Source organism: Herpailurus yagouaroundi, unplaced genomic scaffold (assembly GCF_014898765.1).
Source record: "Herpailurus yagouaroundi ecotype Mexico unplaced genomic scaffold, PumYag 29, whole genome shotgun sequence".
NCBI lineage: Eukaryota > Metazoa > Chordata > Mammalia > Carnivora > Felidae > Herpailurus > Herpailurus yagouaroundi.
In genome coordinates, this window is record NW_024412377.1 from 52,859,251 (window position 1) to 52,884,644 (window position 25,394).

The window sequence follows — 25,394 nt, forward strand, 5'->3', positions numbered from 1 at the left end:
GTTGTGTCTGAACAGAGGAGGCAACATAAAATGATCTTCAAATTTCTCTTCCTTAAAGATTTATTTCTAAAATCATTTCCCAGTAACATTTCCCGTTCAAAACTCAAGATAACAAAGCCGGTTGCGGAAGGTGGTCTTCAATTTTATATTCCTGATCATCTCAATCACCTGTCTTAAGTTGTAACTATGTAAGCTGATTGTATTGCAGCACAGGGTCAAGGAACGTTTGTAGCATCATAAAGCCGTGAGTGGTATAGACTGACCATTTAGGTTTTTTATTTCACTTGGCCAAGCTCCGCCCCTATCCAAAACGTCTCCCCTGCTAGAAGTCTTCTTGGACAAAATGATTAGGCAGCTCATCAAAGTTCGGACCTTACTCACCAGAAGCATTACATGGAGGCACCCCACCATTTCAGCACCTCCTACCTAGTCGTGTGCAAGTGCTGAAGGGACAGCTCCCAGAGTTTCAGATCATTTCAGAAAGCACTCCCAGGAAGACAGTACCCATCTCCTCTCTGCTACAAACACCCATTCACAAAATCCGAAGAGAGAACTACAGTCGCCCCTAGTTCCTTGGAGATTTAGTTAGACTGATGTTGGAACACACCCTCCTTCCTAAGTGTATAATTACTCGTGGGTGGAGAGCCACCAGGGAGGGTAATAGAAGAGGGCAGAGGGAAAAAATTAATTTAAAAAAAAGTGGAAGACGGTTTTGTCCTGACTTCTGAAAATCTTGTTAATTTTCTCTCCTCCCCCTCTCCCATTTTCCCAATCCGGAGAATGATGGAGTTCGAGGCAAGGCAATGATTCCGGAAATGGAGATATGACTCTCAAACCTAGAAATGATCTGGGTGATTTATTTAAAGTTAAATACTCCTCGCCCCGGGAACCCAGCACAATTCTTATTTAAAGGAGCTTGTGTTTTCTCCTACATAACGTAAACAGGAAAACAGTTGCCTCCAGAGGTTGAAAACCCGGTTCCGGAGCGCGTTTCTTGCTGTCTTCTAAGCTACAGACGAAGGTGGGGTGGACAGCGCTCACAACCTGTGAAAGTGCGAAAGCCTCGAGAAGCCCGGTGGCCAATTCCCTACTGGCCAGAACTCTTCCCCGCCATCCCTCATCATTCGTGACTCTGCAAGACACAGGGACTCAGACATGTGTGTGGGAGTGCGTGCGAGGGAGGCAGGCGAGAGGACAGCGGCTCTCCACATGTGCAACCCTGCAGCTAGCTCCCTGCACTCATTCATGTGCATGCAGTGGTTGAATCTTTGATCAAAGCTGGACTAGTTATACTTATCAGTTGTCTTTTTTTTTTTTTTTTTTGATGGGCACACCTTAAAACTGTTCATGAATTGGAAGTGTGAAAAGGTACTGAGTGGAGTCCCTACGCCTCTCACCCTTGCTACCCTTTCCTCCCTCATCTCTACTCCCCACAAAAAAAGGGAAAGCTTGCAGCAGATTGTGGAAGGATTTGAGTCTGCAGCCAGAGAGAAGGGGATTAGGGCCAGAGCGATGCAAGTTAAATTGTGCTGCATATAAAAAATGGGCGGATTGGTCTCCAGATCCAGAGGCTGGTACCACCTTCCTTTCTAAAATAAAATCTCTCTGGCATGAAGTCACCGCCTATTTCACATCCGGTTTGCCCTGGGACGTATTACTACTGTCTTGGTAAAGAGAAATCTTTTGTTGTATAGCTGCAGATCGGATACTGGGAAGCAAATTTGGGTGTGAAATCTTCAGCAAAGGAGCACGCAGAGTCCATGATGGCTCAGACCGAGTGAGTGAGAGGCAGAGCGAGGACGCCCCTCCGCTCCCGGCGCGCCGGGACTCGCGGACTCGCGCTGGCTCCAGGTTCTCCGCGATTTTCTCTCGCACACTTTTCCCGGGTCTTGAGCGATCCTGTGCCCAGAGGGGGCCCGAGGTAAGTGCGGCTTCGGACCGCTACACGCACAGCCTTGAACGTGGCTTTTCCTAGCTGGAGAGACGGGAATGATAGAGAAAAAAAAAAAGAAAAAAGGAACAGGACAAGAGCCTGATCCCATAGCAGGTAGAAACAACGAATGTTTTTCTTTCAGGGTGAAAACCGCAGCGATATAGAAGCATTATCTCCCCCCCCACCCCCCCCCCCCGTACCTCTTCTTGTCTTTCCTTCTTTTCTTAGGCAGATATGAATTTATTCCGCGGGGTGGGTGGTGACATGTTGTTTTGATTTTTTTTTTTTTTTTCAAGAGGGAGCTGGGATGAGGTGGGGAGGGGCTTTGGGGGGCATCGTTTAAAGTTAAGATGCTGGGACAGAAAACCTGTGTTAATGTTCCATCCTTGGGAAGGCACTTTCTCATTCTGGCTGCAAAAATGCCTCTTTTCTCCTTTCCAGTGGACGCTGCTAAAATGCCCTCTGGTGTAGGGGTCTCTCTGGTTCTGAACATAAAAAACTCAACTTATCATTTGATATGGGTGGTGCGGGATATAGGTGTTTGGAGGGTGTGTGTTTGGCAGGGGGGAGGTTGAAGGTGGAAAAGGGTAAGGAGGCAGCTTAGCATTTTCTTTTAAACTATTATGTTTGTATTTGCAAGAAACTTTCTTACTCAACAACTCAAGTGCCATGATAGGTTTGTTTTTCTCTTTAAAATGCCAGAGGAGGACAAAAAGCTATGGTACCATGCCTTGGGATTTGTTTTGTTTCATTTACCCCTTCAGGAATTACCTTTTTTTTTTTTTTTTTTTTACAAAGGCCAACAATTATTAATGGATAAGACAAATTGTTTTTCCTTCATAACAAATGTTGAAGATTAATGCAAGAATGAATTATAACTGTGCAATTTAGATGCAATATTTTAACATAATGATATTTATCCAATAATTCTTGTCATCTGTGCCAAAATCAGTGACTAAATTAAGTAGAAACTATGAAGCTCACAGCTCTTATCTCTAGATCTAGACCATTTCACTCTAAACACATTAATTATGTTTCATTGCTTACATGCCTGTTTGTAATGGTTTTTACTGATATAAATGATCCCCAAGAGTGTGGAAAGCATTTGTGTAGATGTACTTAAAGGCATACCACATTAAACTATATAGTGCTTAATAAAAAACATGCTTTAAAAGACATGCAATCCATTAATCACTCACTGTACTAAGGAGTATAGATTCAGGGAAGGGCTAATAAATACCTCTAACATTTCTCATGTTATAGCTGCCATTAATTGTAGCAAATTAAATAAAGTATTGCCACATCTGCTCTTACCCAGGTAGTGCACTGATTTTTAAAAATCGTCTCCACAAATAGGTCCTAGTTTTTCAAAATTCTCTAAGCTTTCCATACTCCTCCTTTCTTCCAGCATCCCACTATCAAGTCTAAAATTCGACAATCAGATGGTGATTGATTGCACTTTACCTAAGAGGGAAAAAAAGATTCCCTTATTCATGCAAAGCAAAGCACTCTAGCTCCCATCTGTCTGAGATGAAACATTTTCTAGCAGCAACCTGGCAGAATTCAAGAGGGCTTAAAAGATATGTGTGGGCATGTTTGTATGCATTTATGTGAGTGTGGTTTGTGTGTATGAGAGAGATTAGCACATGGCTTGACTGTAAAGTGTGTCCTTTAGCCTCACAGAAGCATTAGTGAGCGTATTTAACAAGGCAATCATAGGCAGAGAATATAAGCACGACTTCAGCATTCAACAGTGTGTTTCTTATGTTGTTGTTGTTTTTTTTTTAAGATAAATACAGTTGCTTCTGAAACCAAGGTAAATCCAGAATTCAAAGATGAAGTCAGTCATTGAAGCATATTAACCAACCCCATTTCAGCTCCTAAGCATGTTCTCCCCATTATAGACACCAGCTTACAAATTTCAATGCACAGTTCAGGCGTGGAAGCTCAAATCAGAAAGGTCAATATTCTCAAATGATAAACAACAAGAAGAGAGTAATTCAAACTATATTAGAAATATAAAACCTGGAGGAAAAAAAAAAACTCACAGTTTTCATGTTGAGCAGTATTGTCACCTGAAAGGATTTCAACTTGTATTCTTTTACAGGAGAAATTAAGGCACTGATATATTTCTGAATGGAGAAATGGAAGGGAAAGTGGAGAATGGATGGTCCAGGTTTCCATTGCTTCCAATGAGGTGTCATATCCCAGTGAGGTCATTTCCTGACTTCAAAGCATTCATCTGAACTGCCTCAGTCAGCCCTAGTGGTTATAACCTGATGTTTCTTGCAAGAGACATTGATCTCTACTTGTTCTACTTTTCAGCTGCACAAGCCCACGATGAAGAAAAGTCCGGGTCTCTCTGACTATCTTTGGGCCTGGACCCTCCTTCTGAGCACATTGACTGGAAGAAGGTGGGGGCACTTTATTTTAAATCTGCATGAGAATTTCTGTAACTTTTTGTTTATTCTTTCAGGGGGAAGAAAATTGTCCTTGGATGAATTCATGACTAAGGGAATCCAAAAAAATTTAACTGCAATAAAATTCCAACTAAGAATAAAGAAGAGCAGTATGAAAAAATAATCATCTTATTTGCGTGATAGTTAGAATACACTTAACACGCTTTTGTTAAAGGAATGTATTCATTCAACATTTAAATCTTAAATTGAACTTTTTACTGTTCAGTTGTAACTGAACAAAATAAGTTGTTTCATAATTCATAGAAAAAGTTACTCCAATTAATGTCTGTGTACTATGTGAGTTGATTTTCCAACAAGAAAATTTCTAGCCAGTTGTAAAGATCATAGAGTAACTTGTGACTATATGAAAGTGGGAAGTTTAAAATAATATTTGTAATTTGAAAGTCATACGTCTCTATAAATGCATGTGCATATTGTTTTGAAACCATTATTTGTGTAATCGATTGAGGTAGAATATGCCAAACAACTATTTGAGAACATTAAGTAAAATTGAACTTTCCCATTTAAGCGTAACTGCTATGGAGACGAGTTATGATAAAAATTTAATAATGTGCTTAACCATATTCAAAATATTTACTAGTGATCAAATAAAGCATATAAACACATTATAGAAGCAATGATATAAATGACCAAAGAACCAAGAAGAACTAAAGATTTTTCTTTATCTGCTTTTATATTTCTTGCATAGTCTACTCCTATGGCCCATAAGAACGTTTTAGACGTATTATAAACACCTAAGGTTCTTCAAAATGTAATGGAAAGTGAACTCTCATGAATTAAGGTGGAGAGAAGCACTAGCTGGAAAGATATGAATTTAGGAGGATTTTTTGAGTTGGGAAGTTGTCTGTTTTTATTTTCTGCTATTGTGTATGGTAAATAATGACTTACCAGATAATGAGGAGATTCACTATAACCAGATACTCTTAATCTGAGGAGTTAAATGTTATTCATTGCTTTTGAAAAATTATAGGAGTGTTACTATTGTAATGACCTGTAGATGGAGTTAGTGCACAGCGTTTTATTATATAGTGGTTCATATGGAATCAAAATCAGGTACTGTAACTGACATTTCTTTTTGAATTATATGTTCAGTTTAGGAAACCTTACATTGGCATAAGTGTTTAAGAGCAATACATAATCTTGTTCTTTATCCTGGGGTTATTTTCTGACAATTACAACTGGACTTGGTAAATTAGAAGTAGAGATAAAAGAATAACCTGATTAGAAAAATCCCATGAAATAAAGATTACTATTCCAGTTGGGATAGCAGAACTAGTTTTCTGGGAGGGAAGGAAAGTCTCTTTTGGCTTTTGTATGACAATGAATACAATTGCTGGAAATGGCATTTGTAAGATAAAACCAGAAATAAAAACATTTCCTGAATCTGATATAAGCTTAAACACAAAGAAAATGCAGGAAAAGGTAATAGACAACCGCATATTCTAGGAATCCTATCAACAATGTAATTGTGCTCTGTCACGTCACCCCATCTCATCTTTCCCCCTTCTTATTTCATGCTTTCTTCCTTAGACCCCTTGATCAGGCCTTCCTCACAACTTAAAGTGTACTAGCATTTCTTTTCCACCTTTATCAAGATGACCTTCCAATATCCTTGAAAGATGCATACATGGCAGTTTGTTTTGTGACGAGTTTTTATAAATAATTGCATTCAGACAACTATTTTTGCTTTATTGGTGTTATCTACTAATGAGACACCCTGGAAGACACAGAGCTCAGTAAAAATTTGGTTTAAAAAACTAGTAAGATGTTTAATTTTGCCAAAGGAGAGTAAACTCTCAATCTATATGGTATAATGTTGAATTTAGGAGAATGAAAAATTGTTTCATAGAGGTACATTTCATACATTTAATATCATGAAGAGCTTTTAGTTTTAATAGCTTTATTAAATTCAAATTTTATCAGAAAAATGTCCATTGAATTTTGGCAATATAAAATTAATTACCTTTTAAAAAACAGTCTTTGTTTTTGAAATGTTACTTTGATTATATTTCTTGTTCTGGTCAAATAAGTGTATCCTGGTTTCAATTACTAATTTTTTACATTGAGCAGTAATATAAACACACAAGAGTGAAGCCGAAAGCATATGAAGTTGAAAGCATGAAAGTGATATTTTTGTGGTGTTTCTTAGTTTACATTCTGAACTCGTTTTTCTTGTATTCAAGGTCAGAGCTATTATTGAAATATATCAGTGAGTGTGATCCACCCTAAGATAGAAAACTCTTCTCTCAAAGGCTTTTGGAGGTGTCATCCTAATCATTACATAGAATATGATTCAATGAGCAAAAATGATAATGTGATTAATATAAGAAATACACAATATTTGAACTGTGGTAACTATGTGGTTGAAACTCAAAGATTAATGGTAAGGGGTAGGAACTATATTTGCAAATGACAAGATTTAAATAGAAACAATTACTCCAGGATAGAAGAATAGAATTAAAGTTTTAGACTAAAAGTTGAAGAAAACTGAGTTCGAGTTTAAGCTCTGCTCACAAATAGCTGTGTTTTCTTAAACAAAATCTAATCCCACACTACAGTTTACTAAACCATAAATTAAGAATATTGGAACATATCTTTTTCAAGGTATCTTTTACTTTTAAGACAGAAATGATACAAATTCAATTAGAGTTTTAAATAGACACGTCACAAAAATTGGTTCATAAACCTTAGGGGAATGGAAATTACACACTGACTTGAAACTATAATTATCCTAAGAAACAAGTTTTAACTATTTGTCTCATCTAAATACCCTGAGAGAACATCAGAAGGACAAATATATATATATATATATATATATATATATATATATATATATATATAAAGTGGATTGAAGGAAGCTTATGTTGGTAGGTGAAATCTTAGACTAATGCTGCATGTTAATTAAATGAAAACAAAACTATTAATTTGATAGCTCATAAATACATTTTTTTTTAATTTTGGAAGAGGTTTGCCAGATTTTTTTTCTCTCCCTAGCATGCATTAACATTCTTGCTTGCCCAGAAAAAACATGCATTATAGCATTGTATATGTGCTGAAATTTATACATGTAAAGAGACAAAACACATTTACTGTTATTTTGCTTACATAGAAGAAATAATAGAATAAAGAACTTACCATCTGTAAGAACAAATATGACAAAATGGTAAAAATTAAAATCTTACTTTTTTTTTTTTTTTTTTTTTTTTTTACTTTACCAAAAGGAATTTTCAAATTAAGATTCAATAGAAAAGAAGGTAGGAATATCCAGGGAAGGGTTTATTCGGAAAAAGGTTTTAATAGAAATGTATAATTTAGATTAATACCTGCATTTATGCTTTTTTTTCAGCTATGGACAACCCTCATTACAAGATGAACTTAAAGACAATACTACAGTCTTCACCAGGATTTTGGACCGACTCCTCGATGGTTATGACAATCGTCTGCGACCAGGATTGGGAGGTGGGTCACATTATTGTGTTTTTATTTTAGAGAACAGTATTAAATATTTACTAATGAAGCCTTGCTTTCCTTCTAAATGATAGAGTAATAAGAATGGCAGTATGTAGTTTAATGGACTAATCCTATTTTTAATAGATGGCTCAGTGTTAACTCAATTTACTAAGGTAGTTCTGTGAACATACCTATATGTAGTAAAAGGCAGATACAAACTTCTCATAATTACATTAAAAATGTTACATTTGCTTGTCAATCATAATGTTTTCTGTGCAATGACTTGATTATCCAGGGGAAACATGAAGATAATTTTCTCCCTTCCAGCCCAAAGGCTACATCTACTTCATTTGGCATTGCTATGTTTGCATTGAATTCAAGTAGATTATCTCTGAGCCTAATGCTCTAAACATTTATTTTGGAATATTACATATTGATCCACTATTTTGCATTAGATTAGCACCAACTCTAGGATAAAAGGTGAATGTGATAGATGATATTTTTTTTAACCATGCATTTGAACTTAAATCTCAATTTTCTGTAGTAAAAATATATTTTTCTTTCTTTACCAATTAATTGGTTACACTAATGAGTTTATACTTAGGAAGAAAATAGCACTTAATAATACAATATTTATAAAAATAAGAGTAAATAGTGCTAGCTATTACACACTTATTTGAATAACCTTTGAATAAGATAATTAACCAATCTTATTTAAACAAAGACTAATGAAACAAAACAAAATATTGATCTAAGAGTAAAACAAGGGAAGCAAGGAAATAAATTATTGTTTAAAGTCACATAGGAAACGAAGGTGAGGATCTATGATTTCCAGCTATAGCTAATGCTACACTTTCTCTGAAGCATTTGCTAGCAACTATTTAACAGGAATATTTAAATTACAATTAAGTGGCAATATTAAGAAAGTCAGCTCTTCTTTACTTAGATAGCAAACATATACAAATAATAAGCTTAAGAATCCAAATTTTGATTTTAAAACTGAATGGTAGACTGCACTTAGAGTCTATTATTTTTTAACATTTTGAATAGTGTAATCACATAGATGGGGATCATGGGTCTGTTTTGAGGCTGCCAAATGCCCTTAGTGTCTCAGGTTTAAGAGGAACTGCTGTGTCAAAGACACAACTCAAATATATCTCAGAGGTCTTACCAGGTGTTTTTTCTTGTCAATTTCAAACGTTCATTCTTGCACATGCTGTACAAATTCCTTCAGGTGTGAATTCCACCTAGTTTTCCTTTTCTACATTCTTAGAAAAAAAATCTTAAGGAACAAATGTATTGTTAAGAAAATGGAGTGCATAATCGTGTATGTGATGTATTGCAGTAATGTTTGTGTATATCTAAACATCTCAATTGGCTTCAGGAAAATTGTCCTTAAATCATAAAATTTGAAATAAATTACAAAGACTGCAGGTAGGGGATGAATGTACAAAAAGAAAAACAGGAAAGTGATATAACTTTTAGAAAGAAAGACTTTCTAAAGTACTAATGGGCATGCATCTGATTCATTTACTTCCTGCTCCATGACACCAGTCCTTACTAAATCAGCAGAATTTTATAATGCATCTAGAAAACGTTGTTTTCATTCTGGCTTAGGAAATCCCATGTAATACTTCAACATATGAATATGAGTATCCTCTGTCAGCTTGGTGTGCATAATTTTCAGTTTGTGAAAGGATTTTTAAATATATACACACACACCTTTAATGATCAGCTGTGTGGTCGTATAATACACACACACACACACACACACACACACACATACACACCTTTAATGATCAGCTGTGTGGTTGTATTGTTGTTTGGAGTGTAAGTAATAGACCCTGACTGCTCATTGACATTTAATTATATATCTTAACTATTATAGACATGTGTATGTTAACTCTTTAATCAAATATAGTGTAAGCAGGAAGCATTTATCTACTTCTTATGTGCACACCTGGGTCTTGGAGAGACACAGAACTTGAAGACATATAAGGTAGACTAAGAATAAGTTGAAAAGCTAATTTTCAAGAACTGAGATAATGGTAGATTTGTTAACAGAAACAACTACATTCATTCACACTGCAACATTACTACTTTGTTAGAATTTACTTTTAATACTGATTTAATGCCTCCTAATAACAAAAATAGACATGTATTTAAAGAACAGAAATAGTAGTTAGCCAAATGTAGTCAAGGTATATTCTTTTTAATTGAAATTGATAAAATGTGCTATGATAATAGAGAATTCAAGGACTCAAGAAAATTTAAAAGAATGGATGTGCTTTAATATTTACTAAAGATGACTTTTCTGATATTTATGATTCCTGGAAACAGTGATTTTAAGGATATGATAGACCAAACAATTTGAAAAGTAGCTCAAATTTTTGCTTCTGTTTCTATTTTATGTATCCTGGAATGTACTGTAATTAAATCTGATAAACTTGAGAGTTATATGAGGAAACTTTAATACTGACTCACTTAATTTTTGTTAATTTTCTTGGAGTGCAGTTTTTAGCCATAAGGGATATACTGGTATGTGTTTATTACATGTATCTCCTGAGTCATCAATATTTTTAAGTACATTTGAAAATGTCTCTCTGTCTTTAGAAAACTACACCTTAAAATATTAAACATAGTTTTTAGATATTTTCGAATACACAATCAGCCACAGAATTAGAAAAACATTACCCCCATGATTTCTGGATGCTATAAGCTGAAATTATTGACTGCATTTTCTCTGTAGTTATTTTAATTTCATTTCTTTACCATAGATTTGTGCTAAGTATGACATAAATTCCAGTAGATCTCCATTGCAAAAGTGTACTTTTGTTGTTGTTATTGTCACATGATCCATTTGCTTCTTTATCTACCCATTTTCAGTGATGAAAAGTCCATGTAGACGAAATACTTGAAAGATTATCATTAGCTTCTAAGAGAGTAAAAGTTTCCTCTTAATAGCTTTGTGATCACAATTGAGATAATCTCTAGCAAGAGAAATGGGCCCACTCTCTTCTCTATTAGGACAAAATTCTGGTTTTATAAGAAGAGTAACATATGCAGAAGGCAGGGATATTTTATTCTGAGTATCTTCCAAAGGTATAGAAATGTAATAAACTGAGACTCGAGACAAACGTAAGAAACTCTTGTATGTGCAAATTCATCATGACCTGTTTTTCAGAAAAACACACTGCCATCCGAAGGTATAGCAATACTCTTTGGAGACACACACAGTGGATCTAATAACTAAGCAACAAAATATGTAGCTTGGTTCATCTAGATGATAGAAACCAGTTTGCAGATATTGTTACACTATTTAAAACATCTACCTTTTCAGAGCCCAGAGAGCAATCCTGGGAAAATGATAGGATCACATAAAGAAATATACCCTGGAAGGGATATTCATTCTTTCTTTCTTACTCTTTCTTCTTTCTTTCTTTCTTTCTTTCTTTCTTTCTTTCTTTCTGTAATAGAAGAAATAAAAAGGAATACAATGATACAATGTATGGAATTCTAATGATAGGATGTACTTTAGTCAGGAACAAAAGAGAACAATAAGTTGGCCATGTTTATATTTTATTTTTTAAACAAATTTTTAACGTTTATTTATTTTTTGACAGAGAGAGACACAGCATGAGCAAGGGAGGGGCAGAGACAGAGGGAGACACAGAATCTGAAGCAGGCTCCAGGCTTCGAGCTGTCAGCACACAGCCCGACATGGAGCTCCAACCTAGGAACTGTGAGATCATGACCTTAGCCAGAAGTCTGATGCTCATCCTACTGAGCCACCCAGGCACCCTTGGCCATGTTCATATTTTAAATACAGAGTTAATGAAGAAACCTTTAAATAGAGTCAATTTGAAATAATCAGTAGCCAGAAAATACAAAACAAAACTGTCAGAAATTGTGGGATTCATTCTTACTTAAAAATCTCTTTTTTTGAGGGCAAGGTATAGAGGGCTGTTTCTTCTTTGAACTAGGGACTAAAGCATGTTTTGGAAAGGCTCTTGCCCAAAGCCTGGTCATTACAGAATACAATCGTTGGGGAAGGGGAGAAGATAAAAGCCAGAAAGAATGGCAAGATGAGAAACAAAAGGTTAGATAAGAAAGGTGAGCAAATTGGGCATTGAAAATAAGGAGAGGAGGTGAGCCTGGGTGGCTCAGTCAGTTAAGCATCCCACCCTTGGCTTCAGCTCAGGTCATGATCTCATGGTTGTGGGATGGAGCCCCACATAGGAACTGAACGTGGAGCCTACTTAAGATTTTCTTTCTTTCTCTCTCTCTCCTCTGCCCCTCCCTGCCTCTCATAAATAAATAAATAAATAAATAAATAAATAAATAAGTAAATAAAATGAAAATAAGAAGAGGGAAGTGAGAGGGATAGAGAAGGTAAAGGAGAAGAACACAGAGAAGATGGTAAAAGAGAGGAATCTGTGTTATGAAGATTGGTAGGCTCACATGTTCCTTGATTAATCAAGATTCCTCTTCTCTCTTTAAATCAGGACCAAACCAAACACATTCTGAGTTCACCTTCTGAAGGTTTCTCCTTATTGACTATGATTAAAATATATTAATGAAACCTGAATTTTCTTCAGCTTCCTAAAGCGTTAAATGATGCAGCCCCTGAATTGCAACCGTCTGAGTTAAAATTTGGCCACTCTATCACATTGGTTCCCCCTGCACTCTTGGTGGGGGACAAAAACAACCCATAAACATAGATCCCAAACTCAATTCTGAAGGGAGGTTTCAGTGTTTAAGGATAGGTAATGCCCTTCCAGTGACATCCTTTCCTTTTGCGCAGCCTTCTATATAGGCTACATTTTATCAATAATAGGACAAAATCCCAGGGTGAACAGGGCTGATGTTTGCAGTTTATTGTCTGGAACATAACACCAGGCTGAGGGGCTGCCCTTCTTCCTATTCACAGGCTTCTTAAGCATCTTGCTTACAAAAGACCTTTTCTTCTATAAACAATTTTATTTCATCCTTGGAAAACTGATTAAGGTTTCTTAAAGTTTATTTATTTATTTTGAGAGAAAGAAAGCATGAGCACAAGCAGAGGAAGGTCAGAGTGAGAGGGGGAGAGAGAGAATCTTAAGCATGCTCTGTGTAGTCAGTGCAGAGCTAAAGCTCGGGGCTCCATCCCAGAACCGTGAGATCATGACCTGAACTAAATAAACTCCAGAGCAGGCCTGCTCAACTGCTCAACCGACTGAGCCACCCAGGTGCCCCAGGGTAAAACCATTTTTAATGGAACTCAAAAAGGATAGTGCCAAAGGAATGATATCTTTCTTGGTTGAAGCACATTTTGAAAGGATTACAGAACACTTTTGACTCTCTCCCTCCCTGTAACAGTAGTTTCTAGAAATAATATAATTTCTTAATTTTGCCTTAGGTTTAACCTCAATGAATAACATCTAGGGTGATGGATGCCTCTCAAAGACTTCATCATTAAGCCAAAAAGATGAAGATGGTAAAGGAGAGAGAGTGAATGCATACTCATCATGTGACAAACCTAGGTGGATGGGAGAAGTAGATAGCTAGATGAGTAGATAATGTACTTTACTTATCCCTTCTACACCCTTAAGGGATATTTAGTTAAGATTTTCTCCTTTTTCCATAAGTCTTATAGATTTGGGGTTTTTATTTATTTACTTCTCTCATATTTTACTTGAATATATCATTTAGATGAATATTTGGAACTGGAATATAATTGGGGTTTTTCTCTCAAGGTAATATTTTTTAAAAGCACTAACATAATATTTAACAAACAATCTTATGCTTCAAAGCAAACTTTCTCCTTAACTTCCTAATTTTCCCAATTTTGGATTTGTTATGCTATATAAGACCTTTTGGACTTCTTTTAGCCCAATTATTGCAAGAGATCTCAGCTTTAAGATGCAAACGTCTCCGACTAAGGAAGGTGACTGGCTTGGATATGTGCACAGCTGGCAAAATGGTGTTAACTCCTTGGAGAATTAGTTTAGGTTCTTTGGTTAGGGTTCTTTCTACATCAAAATAAGCAAAGGCGGAAAACTAAGTGCTCCGGAAAAAAAAGCAAATCGACTTTTGTGAAATTTTGTATAACTTTGTAAAGTTTAGGTGATTAGGGGGTAGAGAAAGCAGTATGGTTTACCTCTTTGTCAAAATTCAACTTTGTATTATTTGTATTATTTGTATCCTGTGTGATGATGATATCAGAAGCAACCATTTTATTCATGTTCAACAGAAGCTAACACATACATTTTATATTTATATTAAACAGCCAGAATTGCAAAAATTAAGAGGCTGAGATATTAAGAGGACAATGCGGTGGCTTTTGACAGAATAGAAAGATTCTAAGTTACTGACAATATCCAAAACAATTTAAAAGGTTAGATTCATCCAGTACTTTTTGTTGGTGGTAGTGGTGTTATATTTACGTTGCCAGATAATGGTGTTTAGTATTGCCTTTTGAAATTGGACTCTGGGATCCTTCTCTCTGAATTTGCTGTAGTTTTATTGGGTGCTTTTAATGTGGGGTATGAAACCGATGCTCAGACTTTGGCATAATGTAATCCATTTCACCAGAAATACTGTATCCAGACATTCCATAGTTCAGTTGAATTTTTGAGAAAAAGCAGTTACCAAAAACCCAAGAGGAATTGTTAAAATGAACAGAGAACACCTTTTAACCTTTCCTGGCTGAGATCTCCAGTCAGTTCCTGAAGCCAGCTTGTCTAATGAATCCAACCTAGATACCCAAAGGAATGTTGTAGCATGTTTAGAAACTATCTACTCTCATCTTTTCCTGTTGTATATAAATCATCTTCTGATCAGTGCCAAGAAGTTCCTGAGATAAAATGTAGCTACTGAGATTATGCTCAAGTTATAAAGATCAAGTTATTAGTGAACAGCTGCAGTTTATTTTTTGTGCAGTTACTTTTGAAATTTTTATAGTTTTTATTTCTCATCTTGATTCTACAACCAATGTAGAATATTTTAAAAAATGTTTTCTGTAGATGATTGTGCTTTTCTTCAGGTAGAATCTGAACTCGTTCTTTGAAAAATAATGTTGTAGTGTTTCTGAGATGAGAAACTCTGCCATTTTGGAAAATTTAAGAGAAAACAAAATCCTAAATGGATGTCATATTCTTCCAAGAGTGCTATAGTTTAGTCTCATGTAACTAAAATACTATCATGCGAACAGGAAGTATGATGCCTCAAAGCTATTACAGGTTATACAGTCTTGTTCAAGACTTAATATAGACCAAAAGAAACCCATTTCTCCAGCACAACCATCATATTCTTCTCTAAAGGTTACCCTCTCCCAGTAAAAACTGCCTATAATATAAGGAAGAAAGGAGGGAAATTCTCAATGGAAATGAGATTAATCCCTGCCACAATAAAATTTATTTATTTATTTATTTTTGTCCTGGAAGATGCCTGTATCATTTGAGTACTTTGAATCCGAAAGCACGAAAGGATTAGGGATTGATTAGATATCTTGAAATGTGAGTTCCTACCCCATATCCAGATATAGTGGCTGTAGGCTATATCAGGCTGTAGGCTATATATGTAGCTCTACATATCAGCTAGGGAAAGTTGCCAACTATTCTAAAGAATTTAGGGAATGAAAATGAAGGATAGGGAACAAAAATGTTGCCCCAGGCATATTGGCAAGGAGTTGAAACATTGTCCTTTCCAAGAGTACACACTGATGGTTATGTAGAGAGCCCAGGATATTTTCAATTTCCAAACAGGACTATTTCCAAGTGGGGTTTTAAGATATACTTTATTATGATGACTAATGTTAGTCCATTTAGTCTCCATATAGTGACTGCCTCTCTGAATTAATAGACAAAAAGTAACTTAAAGGAGGCAATAAACCTCCCTCATAAGTTATAAGTCCACAGAACAGGGCCTAGTGAATATTACTCTGAGTTCTTCAGCAGATAGCATTTCCAGGAAAAATATGGCCAGTACCATATTAAATAAATTATTGGGATAGGCATTCCTAATAAACCACCACCTGTAATTCTTCACTGTTGATTCCCTCTTCCATTTTCTTTATTACACTCTTTATAATGCATTATTCACACAGCATCAGCTTTCTTCTTAAACTGCAAGTAACATCATTTCACCTCATTACCCAAAGGCTTCTTATTGCATTAGAATAAAGGTCAACTGCTTGGTAAAATGCACAAATCTCTTTAGGTGTGGCCCCACTTGCATCCAGAGTGTCATCTTTTACCATGACCATCAGCATCACCAGACTCCAGATATATTATTGGATTTTCTGTTTCTTAAACATCACATATTTATTCTTACCTTAAATCTTGTTCTTTCTGAAATCTCCTCCTTTAATTGTCTTTCCCTTTCTGCTCATCCTTGAATATTTCTCATTATTGAGGTCTCAGTTCAAAGTTATCTCTTCAAAAGTCATTCTTTCAGAGCATGTATAATGATCTGAAATTAATTAGTATAATTTGTGTATGTGTTTGTATATAACTACGATCTAGCAATCTACATTTCTAATCTATCATCTATTTATCCCATCTATGTTTCTAATCTATCTAAAATGTTTTCCCCAAGACTAAAAGATAAACTACAGAATAGGAACACTTACACTTTTTTTTTCATAATATTACTATAACTTGGAACAGTGCCTGCCTGACATTTAGAAAATGCTCAATAAACATTTGCTGGTTAAATTAATGTACTCAACAAACGCATCTCAAAGTGTTTTTGGCATCAAATATTATTCCACCCTTACTCCAGTGTGATGTAGTCAACTGCACAGGTATTATTTCTTCACTGAAAAGGCAAGAAAACAGGCTCAGAGAGATTAAAGTATTGTACCTGCAATCACACAGCTTGTTCTCCAGGAGAATCAGAGTAAAAATCTGACTGTTTTGACTTTTAATCCAATGTGCTTACTTCTTACTATACCACACTGCTTTTCTCATTTCTGCCTCAAGCACTAATCATCTTTTTGAATTATCACTTAAAAACATCTGTTATTTCAATACTTATCAGCAGGATATCAACATTGTAAGAAATCCCTGGTAAAAACAAATTTACTGCTGTCTAGCAGCTATAGAGTATATAATATAGTGTGTGTGTGTGTGTGTGTATGTGTATGTATATATATATTTCTGTGTGTGTGTATATATATATATATATAAAGCATATAAATGTATATAAATCATATATATAAAGCACATAAAATACTTATATATATGTATGTAAAGTGTATCTTTGAAGGTTATGCTTCTTTAAAGACTGATTTTGATTGGTTTACTTATCATTATAAATTTTATTTATATTGATATACTATTTTAAGATATCTCCAGGGCACCTGGGTGGCTCAGTTGATGAAGCATCTGACTCTTTTTTTTTTTTTATTTTTACTTTTTTTTTTAATGTTTATTTATTTTTGAGAGACAGAGACAGAATGTGAGCAGGGGTTGGGGGGAGGGGTAAAGAGATGGGGAGACACAGAACTTGAAGTGGGCTCTAGGCTCCATGCTGTCAGCACAGAGCCCAACGCGGGGCTTGATCTCAGGAACTGTAAGATCATGACCTGGGCCAAAGTTGGACACTTAACCGACTGAGCCACCCTGGTGCCCCAACACCTGAATCTTGATTTCAGCTCTTGATTTCATGATTTCACATTCATGGTATTGAGCCCCGTGTCATGATTTCTCATTCATGAGATCGAGCCCCGTGTCAGGCTCTGCACTGACAGGGCTGAGCCTGCTTGGGATTCTCTCTCTCCCTCTCTCTCTGCCCCTCTCCTGCTCACAAGCACATGTTCCCTCTTTATCTTTCAAAATAAATAAATAAACATTTAAAAAAAGGTATCCCCAACCACTGTATTCATCATCATCATCATCATCATCATCTCATTTTACATGATTCCACATTTATCCCTTTGACACTTGAACATACATATAAATTTACACAAATTTTAAAGACTGTTGATCTTTTTTTTTTTACAGTGGACAGAGATAGATTATTGTGAAAAATATACTTTAAAAAATTTATTTGCTAATTAATCTGCTCTTTGAACGTTTCCTCCAGCTGAGTTATTTTAATTGATTTCCATTTTCAGACAATTTCCTAGTTACATAAGGGGTCCATTCATGTTTAACTTTGGCTAGCTGTAAAATCATTCCAGTTGAACTTTATTAGAAGTTCCTGACTCATGTTGTGTGCTCTTAAGTAGAATATTGGAAACATAAAAATATCTTTACTTTTCCTGATGAGATCCATAGAAAGGCCTTGAGTATTTTCTAGATGTTTCTAATAATACTTTAAGAGTCCAGTGCAATGTCTATCTATCTATCTATCTATCTATCTATCTATAAAATATATATATATATATAAAACAGGCAAGTTAACCATGTCACTTTTTACAGTTTGGCTAAAGTACATTCATAACAGTCCTCTATCTTGAACCCTTGCACTCTGAATTATAAATCTTCTGTCTTAAAGAACAATGACTTCACTTATCACTAAGGAAATTGCTGGTGAGCTGGAGTGAAAGACATACTTTTGGTCAAAGGAACCTATTTCTTGTCACTGAAATTGTACTCAACTGAATGAGAATGTGGTTTGAGGCTAATCATTAGGTATGTATTTGAAAAGGAAAAACGAAGGAAAGGAATACATAAGATGTTAGCAGTGGATTTATGTAAATGGTAGTATTCTAGGGAGTTTAATTTTTTTTATGTTTTTTTTTGAAATTTCCAAACATACTATGAAGATTTAAAAAATTAAATAAACAACATGATGCATTCTATTGCCTTCATGTTTATCCAAAAGCTTTTGTAACATTTTAGAGCAGCATTCCTAGATAAGTTTGGGAAATACGGGGCTAAACAAGGTTGATCGCATTTATTTAAAACATGACATCTTAGAGACATTGGCACGCTAATATTCATGATGAATCTTCCAGAGGCATGCATAATAAACAGTGGAAACTGGACAATCACAAACAGCCAATGAGAAATCAAAGAAAACTGTTTGGGTATGCGGTAAGGAAAATACTTTAGAGGGGAAAATACAGAAGGTGTTGTTTCCTTTCTCTAGTTAATCTTATCCCAAGGTCCAGATGTTTTCCTGTATTTCACTGCATTGTGCTTTGGTGCCATCACCCACCTCTTCCATTCAGTAGTTGAGTGGTCCCTGCAGGCCCCTCCCCCACCCCCAGGCAACTTCAGTTTGGGGACTTGGAAATTTTGCTACCTTAACCTTAGGGTTTGTGATTATGTTTGGAGGAGAAACAGGATGAACAGACAGCAAAAATCAGAAACTCTTTAAAGATATCTGTATGGTTAGAGTGCAGGGTGAGGTCATTTGAGGGATGCATGAGGTAAGGGCTCTTGGTCAGGGTACATACCTGCAAATATTACAGTGGTGACTTTTGGGAAATATCAGAGGGAGGTAGCTAGTGGAAAATAAGATGAAGCACTTGAAGATGATGAACTGGTATGGTAAGTATACTTAGGGGTAGGGATAGATAAAAGATTAAAGAAATATACTTTCAAAGTGTGATTATAGCCATTTGTGTGAACTGCTTTGCATTTATACCTAACCTCTATATGGCACAGTAACAATTATGTGTGGCAATAAATGTATGTAAACTTAACCATGTTTTACATTCTATTTTATTGTTACAGTAATCTTTATAAATAGGCTGTTTGGTCTTTATAATTTGTTAGTTATATAGCATCGTCATTTACTAACAATCTAAAACTGCAAGGGGAAATGGCCCATATATTTAGAAAGTGGGTATCTCACTTCTTTGCAGTGCTTTATCATGCTAGATTAAACAGATTGGTTGCTCCTAAAACATCTGCTAAGTCAATTTTTGTAAAGCTACTAGCTACCTTGGGGAGTTACCTTGAAGTGCAGAAATTATGCCCTGCCTGCACCCAAGAAATAGATAATGGTGATAAAGGAGTTCAAAAAACTACCCCACACTGCCAAGCAGTTGCAAGTGTGCAGACAGGGATTCATATATATTTCCTAAATGAACACGCATTTAATAGTGGATCCCTGCCACAAAAATAAAAATGAAAGAATGGGTATCATTTTAATTCTGCAGATGTCTCTCAGATCTATAAGGTATTCACTGTAAGTCTTACAGTTTATAATCTGCAGAGAATCAAAACTCAGCCTTAGAAACAAAATTAGGTTGAGCCATACAGTTAGAAAAATAAATAAAATAACAGGATGATCCAACTATTTCAAGACTTATGTAGAAAGAAAATACAGACATTAATTTTTCTCTTATCACACAATTTGGAGTGCTTTTAATTGCAAGAAATTAATCTGTAAATAATAAAGAAAATTATTTCCTATAAGGAGCATACCTGGTATTCAAAGAATTAGGATGCAAATATGCCCAATTCTATATTATCTGTTGTCTTTCTTTTTGTATTGTTTTCATGACAGTAAGTGCATATTTTGTCATATCAAAGAAAGTCCAAGTGATGGTTCCTTTGCTTGAACTAGAAAGGAAAATGCTGAAAGAGAAAGGCCAAAAATGAGCTCAATTAATAAAATAAATTCTAGTTTTTGTGAATAGATAGCATACATTTTTCTTTTTATTATTGTTTTAATTCGAAGTCAGGCCATGAAATTCTCATAAAGTATGAGCTCTAGGTGGAGTCTTAAGAAATAGCAGATGTTTAGGCTAAGGAAAAGAATTAGTCTAGTAAAAAATACTTTTGGAGGGGCGCCTGAGTGGCTCAGTCGGTTAAGCGTCTGACTTCGGCTCCAGGTCATCATCTCATGGTTCGCGAGTCCAAGCCCTGTGTGGGGCTCTGGGCTGACAGCTCAGAGCCTGGAACCCACTTCAGATTCTGTGTCTCCTTCTGTCTGCCCCTCCACTGCTTGCAGTCTGTCTCTCCCATTCTCAAAATAAATAAACATTTAAAAAAATTAAGAAAAAAATACTTATGGAAAGAGAGTGCAATAAAAAGAAAGAGATGTGTGCACTGGGAAAATAACTTACAGAAGGGGAGAGGATGGGGGCAGGTAGAAGAGGCAAATGGTTATTGCAGCTTAGACGTTGCTGATGGCTGTGAAGGAACAGTGAAGGACAAGTGAAACACTTGCTGTAGAATGTTAACACTGATGTTGGAAATAAGTTCTAAATACATAGCTCTATTTTATTTGTCTCAAACTATGTCCTCCATTTTGAAGTTTTTAAAGGGTAAATCCCAGATAATTCTTACATCAAGGGGTTCATTTAAGCATTTTGGAGCCAATGAAATTGTTAGCCAAAAAAAAAAAAAAAAAAAAAAAAAGCATAGAAAGGAAAAAAAAAGAAATATTGGATTGGTTGTTGAAGGGATTATCTGTACCTCCAACTTAGATTATAATTTGTGGTACACATTATGTGTAGTATATAATAAGACCTTCTTGAGAGAAATCTATACTGAAAGTATTTTCTGTTTGCAAGTGACTTGCTCAAAGATAAAATTCTTGATTTTCAAAAGAATTCATTATTGCATATATCAGATCACCTTCTTAATGTCCTACCTTTGAGATACAAATGTCCTGATAAATAAAATGAGTAGCTTAAGATACTGGGCCATTAGTTGTCAGAGCTACAGTTGAAAATGACAAAGCCACCTTTTTCATTCTGACCTCAAACAAATTGTGTCCTTATATGAAAGCAACATTTTTCAATTTTTGGGGGGAGGGGGTACTATTTCCTTCAAAATGTCTGTGTTGAGTTGTCACCTAACTACAATAAATATGTTTTGTTGGTTGATATATATGCCTCAGAGATTAATAAAATAAAACCACATTGAACTTGAAATGGAATCTATTAAAGGAACTTTTTCTGTGCCAATATATGTCCTTCTTATCCTCAAAATTGAAAATATTTGTATAGGTTGTCAGATTTTTCCCAGGGAGTAATTTGGATATTTCAGTTATGATTTAGTGCCAGCAAGCAGTCATTTGTAAAACATACCCTTGAGTCCTTAAAGAGTTAATAAAGCTTGCTGCAGTATACTATATACTTCCCAAGGGTATCCTAAATACCTGGAGGATCTCTTGAGCTCTGTAAGAATGTTTAAGCTGAAATCATACCCATATGCTAATGTTGTTATGACAATGTGAAATGGCTTGGTATCATTTAGGAAAGTGTGTCCATTATTGAAGAATTCATTAAGCAGCCGCTGGCTCCTCCATGGAGTCTGCTTCCCAAAGTGGCATATTTGGGCTGCATTCTCCATTGAAAAAATATTAACTGTGAAATTTCATGTGTAAGCAGCAAATTATCAGGACTACACAGTGGACCAATTTTAGAAATAGCTAATCAAAGCCAATAAATTTCCCATTTGGGTGTGAGTATGTGGTGGTGAGATCTAATAAGGACTATTGATGGACATTCACTGTCCTAATTTCCTGCTTCATCAGAGCGTGTAACTGAAGTGAAGACTGACATCTTCGTCACCAGTTTCGGCCCTGTTTCAGACCATGATATGGTAAGTGACACTACATTTTTGGTTTTCTTGGTATATTTTCTAAATTTAACTTTGGAAAGAAAAGTACAGACCAAGTATGTCGAAAATAACTTCAAATAGCTTGGCTGTATCTTTGTGTCTTTCCAAAAGTGTAATATGTAATATATACTTACATATAATGTATAATATTAGCATAATAGGAATATATTAGACAGAGAAATAGTTAAAATAAAACACACTGGAGGGAAATGTTTAGCTTCACTGCAAAAGACATTCATTAAATTATTACCAAGAAGGAAAATAAAACTAGTACATACCTGTTCTTTCTTTTCCCAACCCAATAAATTAACATGGATATCTCTTCTGTCTGATGGGAATTGGTAAATCAGTAGAGCTCTCAGGATGTTATGTAATATTTGTGAACTATGGAAGCCAAAAAAATCATAAAGAAGTCATGAAGACATATTGTTATGAATTTTTCAAAGATCTATTTGTTGAATATCATTTTTGAAATGCCTTTTTGTTGACACCGTCTTTACATAAAAGTCCTCTCATTTCAGAGTAGTTCAGATGATTCAGAATAAAAATTACAGAAAGTATCAATTTAGACCAGCATTTCCCAAAGTGTGGAAGCTCACAGTTTGGCAGGGTAAAAGCTCTGATAAATCCCGAGGTAAGGAAACCTGTTTAACTACATTTAAGCTAGTGTTTTTCCAATCATATTTGCCTAAAACCTTTTATATGATACCTGTTGACATTCTGTGGACCTAGTACTCTGTGAGTCAAACACTGGGGAGTGCTGGCTCAGGATAATTACATATGTTAGATCTTAACACAGGTTAAGAAATGTACCAACTATGGCAATTAGAGTCAGCAGAACATAAGAGAGACAGCAGAGTAGTAGATAAGAATACAGATTTCTGAACCAGAACGCTGCCTGGGTTTATAATTCCAGCTTCTGCACTTATATTTTATATTGTTGTATTCTTGGAAGTTCCTTAATATCTCTTTGCCTCAGTTTCTTTACATGTAAGATGGGAGTAATGATAATACCTCATGGGGTTATCACAAATATTAAATGAATTCATACATGACAAGCACTTAAAAAAATCTTGCCTATAGGAAGCACTCAACAAATGTCAGCCATTATTACTATGCAAGAAATAGAGATATAAAAGTACCCATAATTGTGGATTTATTCCTTTGGCAACTTATTACAGTGGTTGGTTTGTAGACTACTTTATTGAAATGTTGTGTTCTACATAGTTTTTGCCAAACTGATCACTCTCTGAGAACGTCTTGTGATTCTCCCATGTTGGAATTCTGTCTTACAACACTATTCTCTTATGCTACTACTCTAATTAAGAACATGTAAAAGATCCCAGTCAGATTTAAGGTCAGATTTAAACTTCTCTGCCTGTATTTCATACAGTCCATAGATGATGCCACTACTCATCCTCTCTTGTTCCTAATGTTGACTATCTTAGTTATTTGCTTACATATTACTTTCTGTGAGGCAACACCACTGGGGGGTGAGTGAACTTGCCTAGGATCCAGGCTGGCTGAATTCAAATCTTACCACTACCAATATAACCTTGGTAAGTGAGTAAGCCTCAAAGTACTAAAATGGGTATACTATTGTAATTGCCCATCCTTATAAGATAGTTAGGAATTTTAAATGACCTATATAAAGTGTTCATAGACAGTGCTCAATAAATAATAGTTACTATTTTTGCCTCTGAACTCCTTATCATGCCATGTACCCTTCATGGAAATTCCCTCTATTTTGTACCCATCTAAATCCTATGTTTCTATAAAGGCCCAAATCAAAACCTAAAAGATTAATGAAAACTTTTTTTTACCAATCCAATAATGGATTAAGTTTCCCTTTCTGCATTCTAGTCACATTTACTGATGGTAAAATAACAACTTAGCTCTTGGTCTCATTTATAACAATACTTTGTAAGGTTATTTCTCTTATATAAATGTCTTATTTTCTTCAAGTGATGCCAAGAAATATAAAGACACATTTGTTTCATATCCCTCACAGTATCAGTGCATCGCTGGGCTGCAGTATGTGTTGACTTACTACTTATTTAGTGATAGGTTTAGGAGTCTATATTGTCTTTAAAAAAATACGGTCTTATGGGACTCAATAAATAATGCCCTCTTTCCTATGTGAGTTCTGAGCCTTTTTAGAAATAAGGTAATAGAGTAAGGGGTTTGGAAAATGAGAATATCATCTTTATTACTAATGATGGTGGTACTGCAGGAGTGGCTTATAACTGCAGAAAAGTAGGTTTGCAGAGAGTAAACATCAGAATCAGCTAGATTACCACCTAGTTAACAGGCAACACTTTGGCCTCCCTCTGTTAAGGCATAGACTGTCTATGTAAAACTTCTAGCATAGAGAAACAGCCGAATTTATGAGTCTTATGGACAGCGCAGAGCAGGAAGAGGCTGAGATAGACAAGATTGATTTCTCCTTCCAAATTTACCCATCAAATTAAATTATTCTTCCTCCTCCCCTCCCTAAATAGAAGGGTATGAGGGAATGGGGAGCATCCAGAAGATTTTGCACTGCTGAAGCTCTCTTCTCATCAGTGGAAACATTGAGAGGGGATGAAGCATTACAAACATCACACACTAATAATTATATTATTCCTCCTCCTCCTCATTATTATCATTATCATCATCATAATGAAAAGTGAATATTGTCTATCTCTGGCATCTTTCATAATGCCTCACATAGAGTAGATGCCCAATAGGAGTTGTTAAGGGACAGTGTTCAAGTAAAGGTATATGCAATCAAAAACTTCTCTTGAAAATATTTGATATACTTTTGAGTCATCAGTTTAGATTGTGATTTAAGGAACCACAGTTGTTTGTTTGTTTGTTTGTTTGTCTGTTTTTGTCTTGGACTAAAGATGCATGCATTAACCCTATGATTATCATGAGTTACTTTTCATACATGGCCTTTGTCATATATCAGATAGGAAGAAGGAACAGAGTGTCTAAGCCAGTTATACTTCTTATTGCCTAAAATTCCAGAACCAG

General features: G+C 35.4%; 1 protein-coding gene across 4 annotated transcripts in view; it reads left to right on the forward strand.

The window, feature by feature from the left end:
- Positions 1–1,810: 1,810 nt before the first annotated feature.
- Positions 1,811–25,394, forward strand: part of GABRA1 (gamma-aminobutyric acid type A receptor subunit alpha1) — a 60,894-nt gene continuing 37,310 nt past the window's right edge. The window contains exons 1-4 of one of the 4 annotated variants that reach the window (XM_040444028.1): positions 1,811–1,921; positions 4,259–4,347; positions 7,760–7,872; positions 22,291–22,358. In XM_040444028.1, the coding sequence (XP_040299962.1) occupies positions 4,274–4,347; positions 7,760–7,872; positions 22,291–22,358 (255 nt within the window). In that variant the 5' untranslated portion in view covers positions 1,811–1,921; positions 4,259–4,273. Of the gene's footprint in view, positions 1,922–2,023; positions 2,048–4,258; positions 4,348–7,759; positions 7,873–22,290; positions 22,359–25,394 lie in introns of those variants that run through there. The other 3 variants (XM_040444035.1, XM_040444044.1, XM_040444054.1) reach the window with 3 other exon arrangements.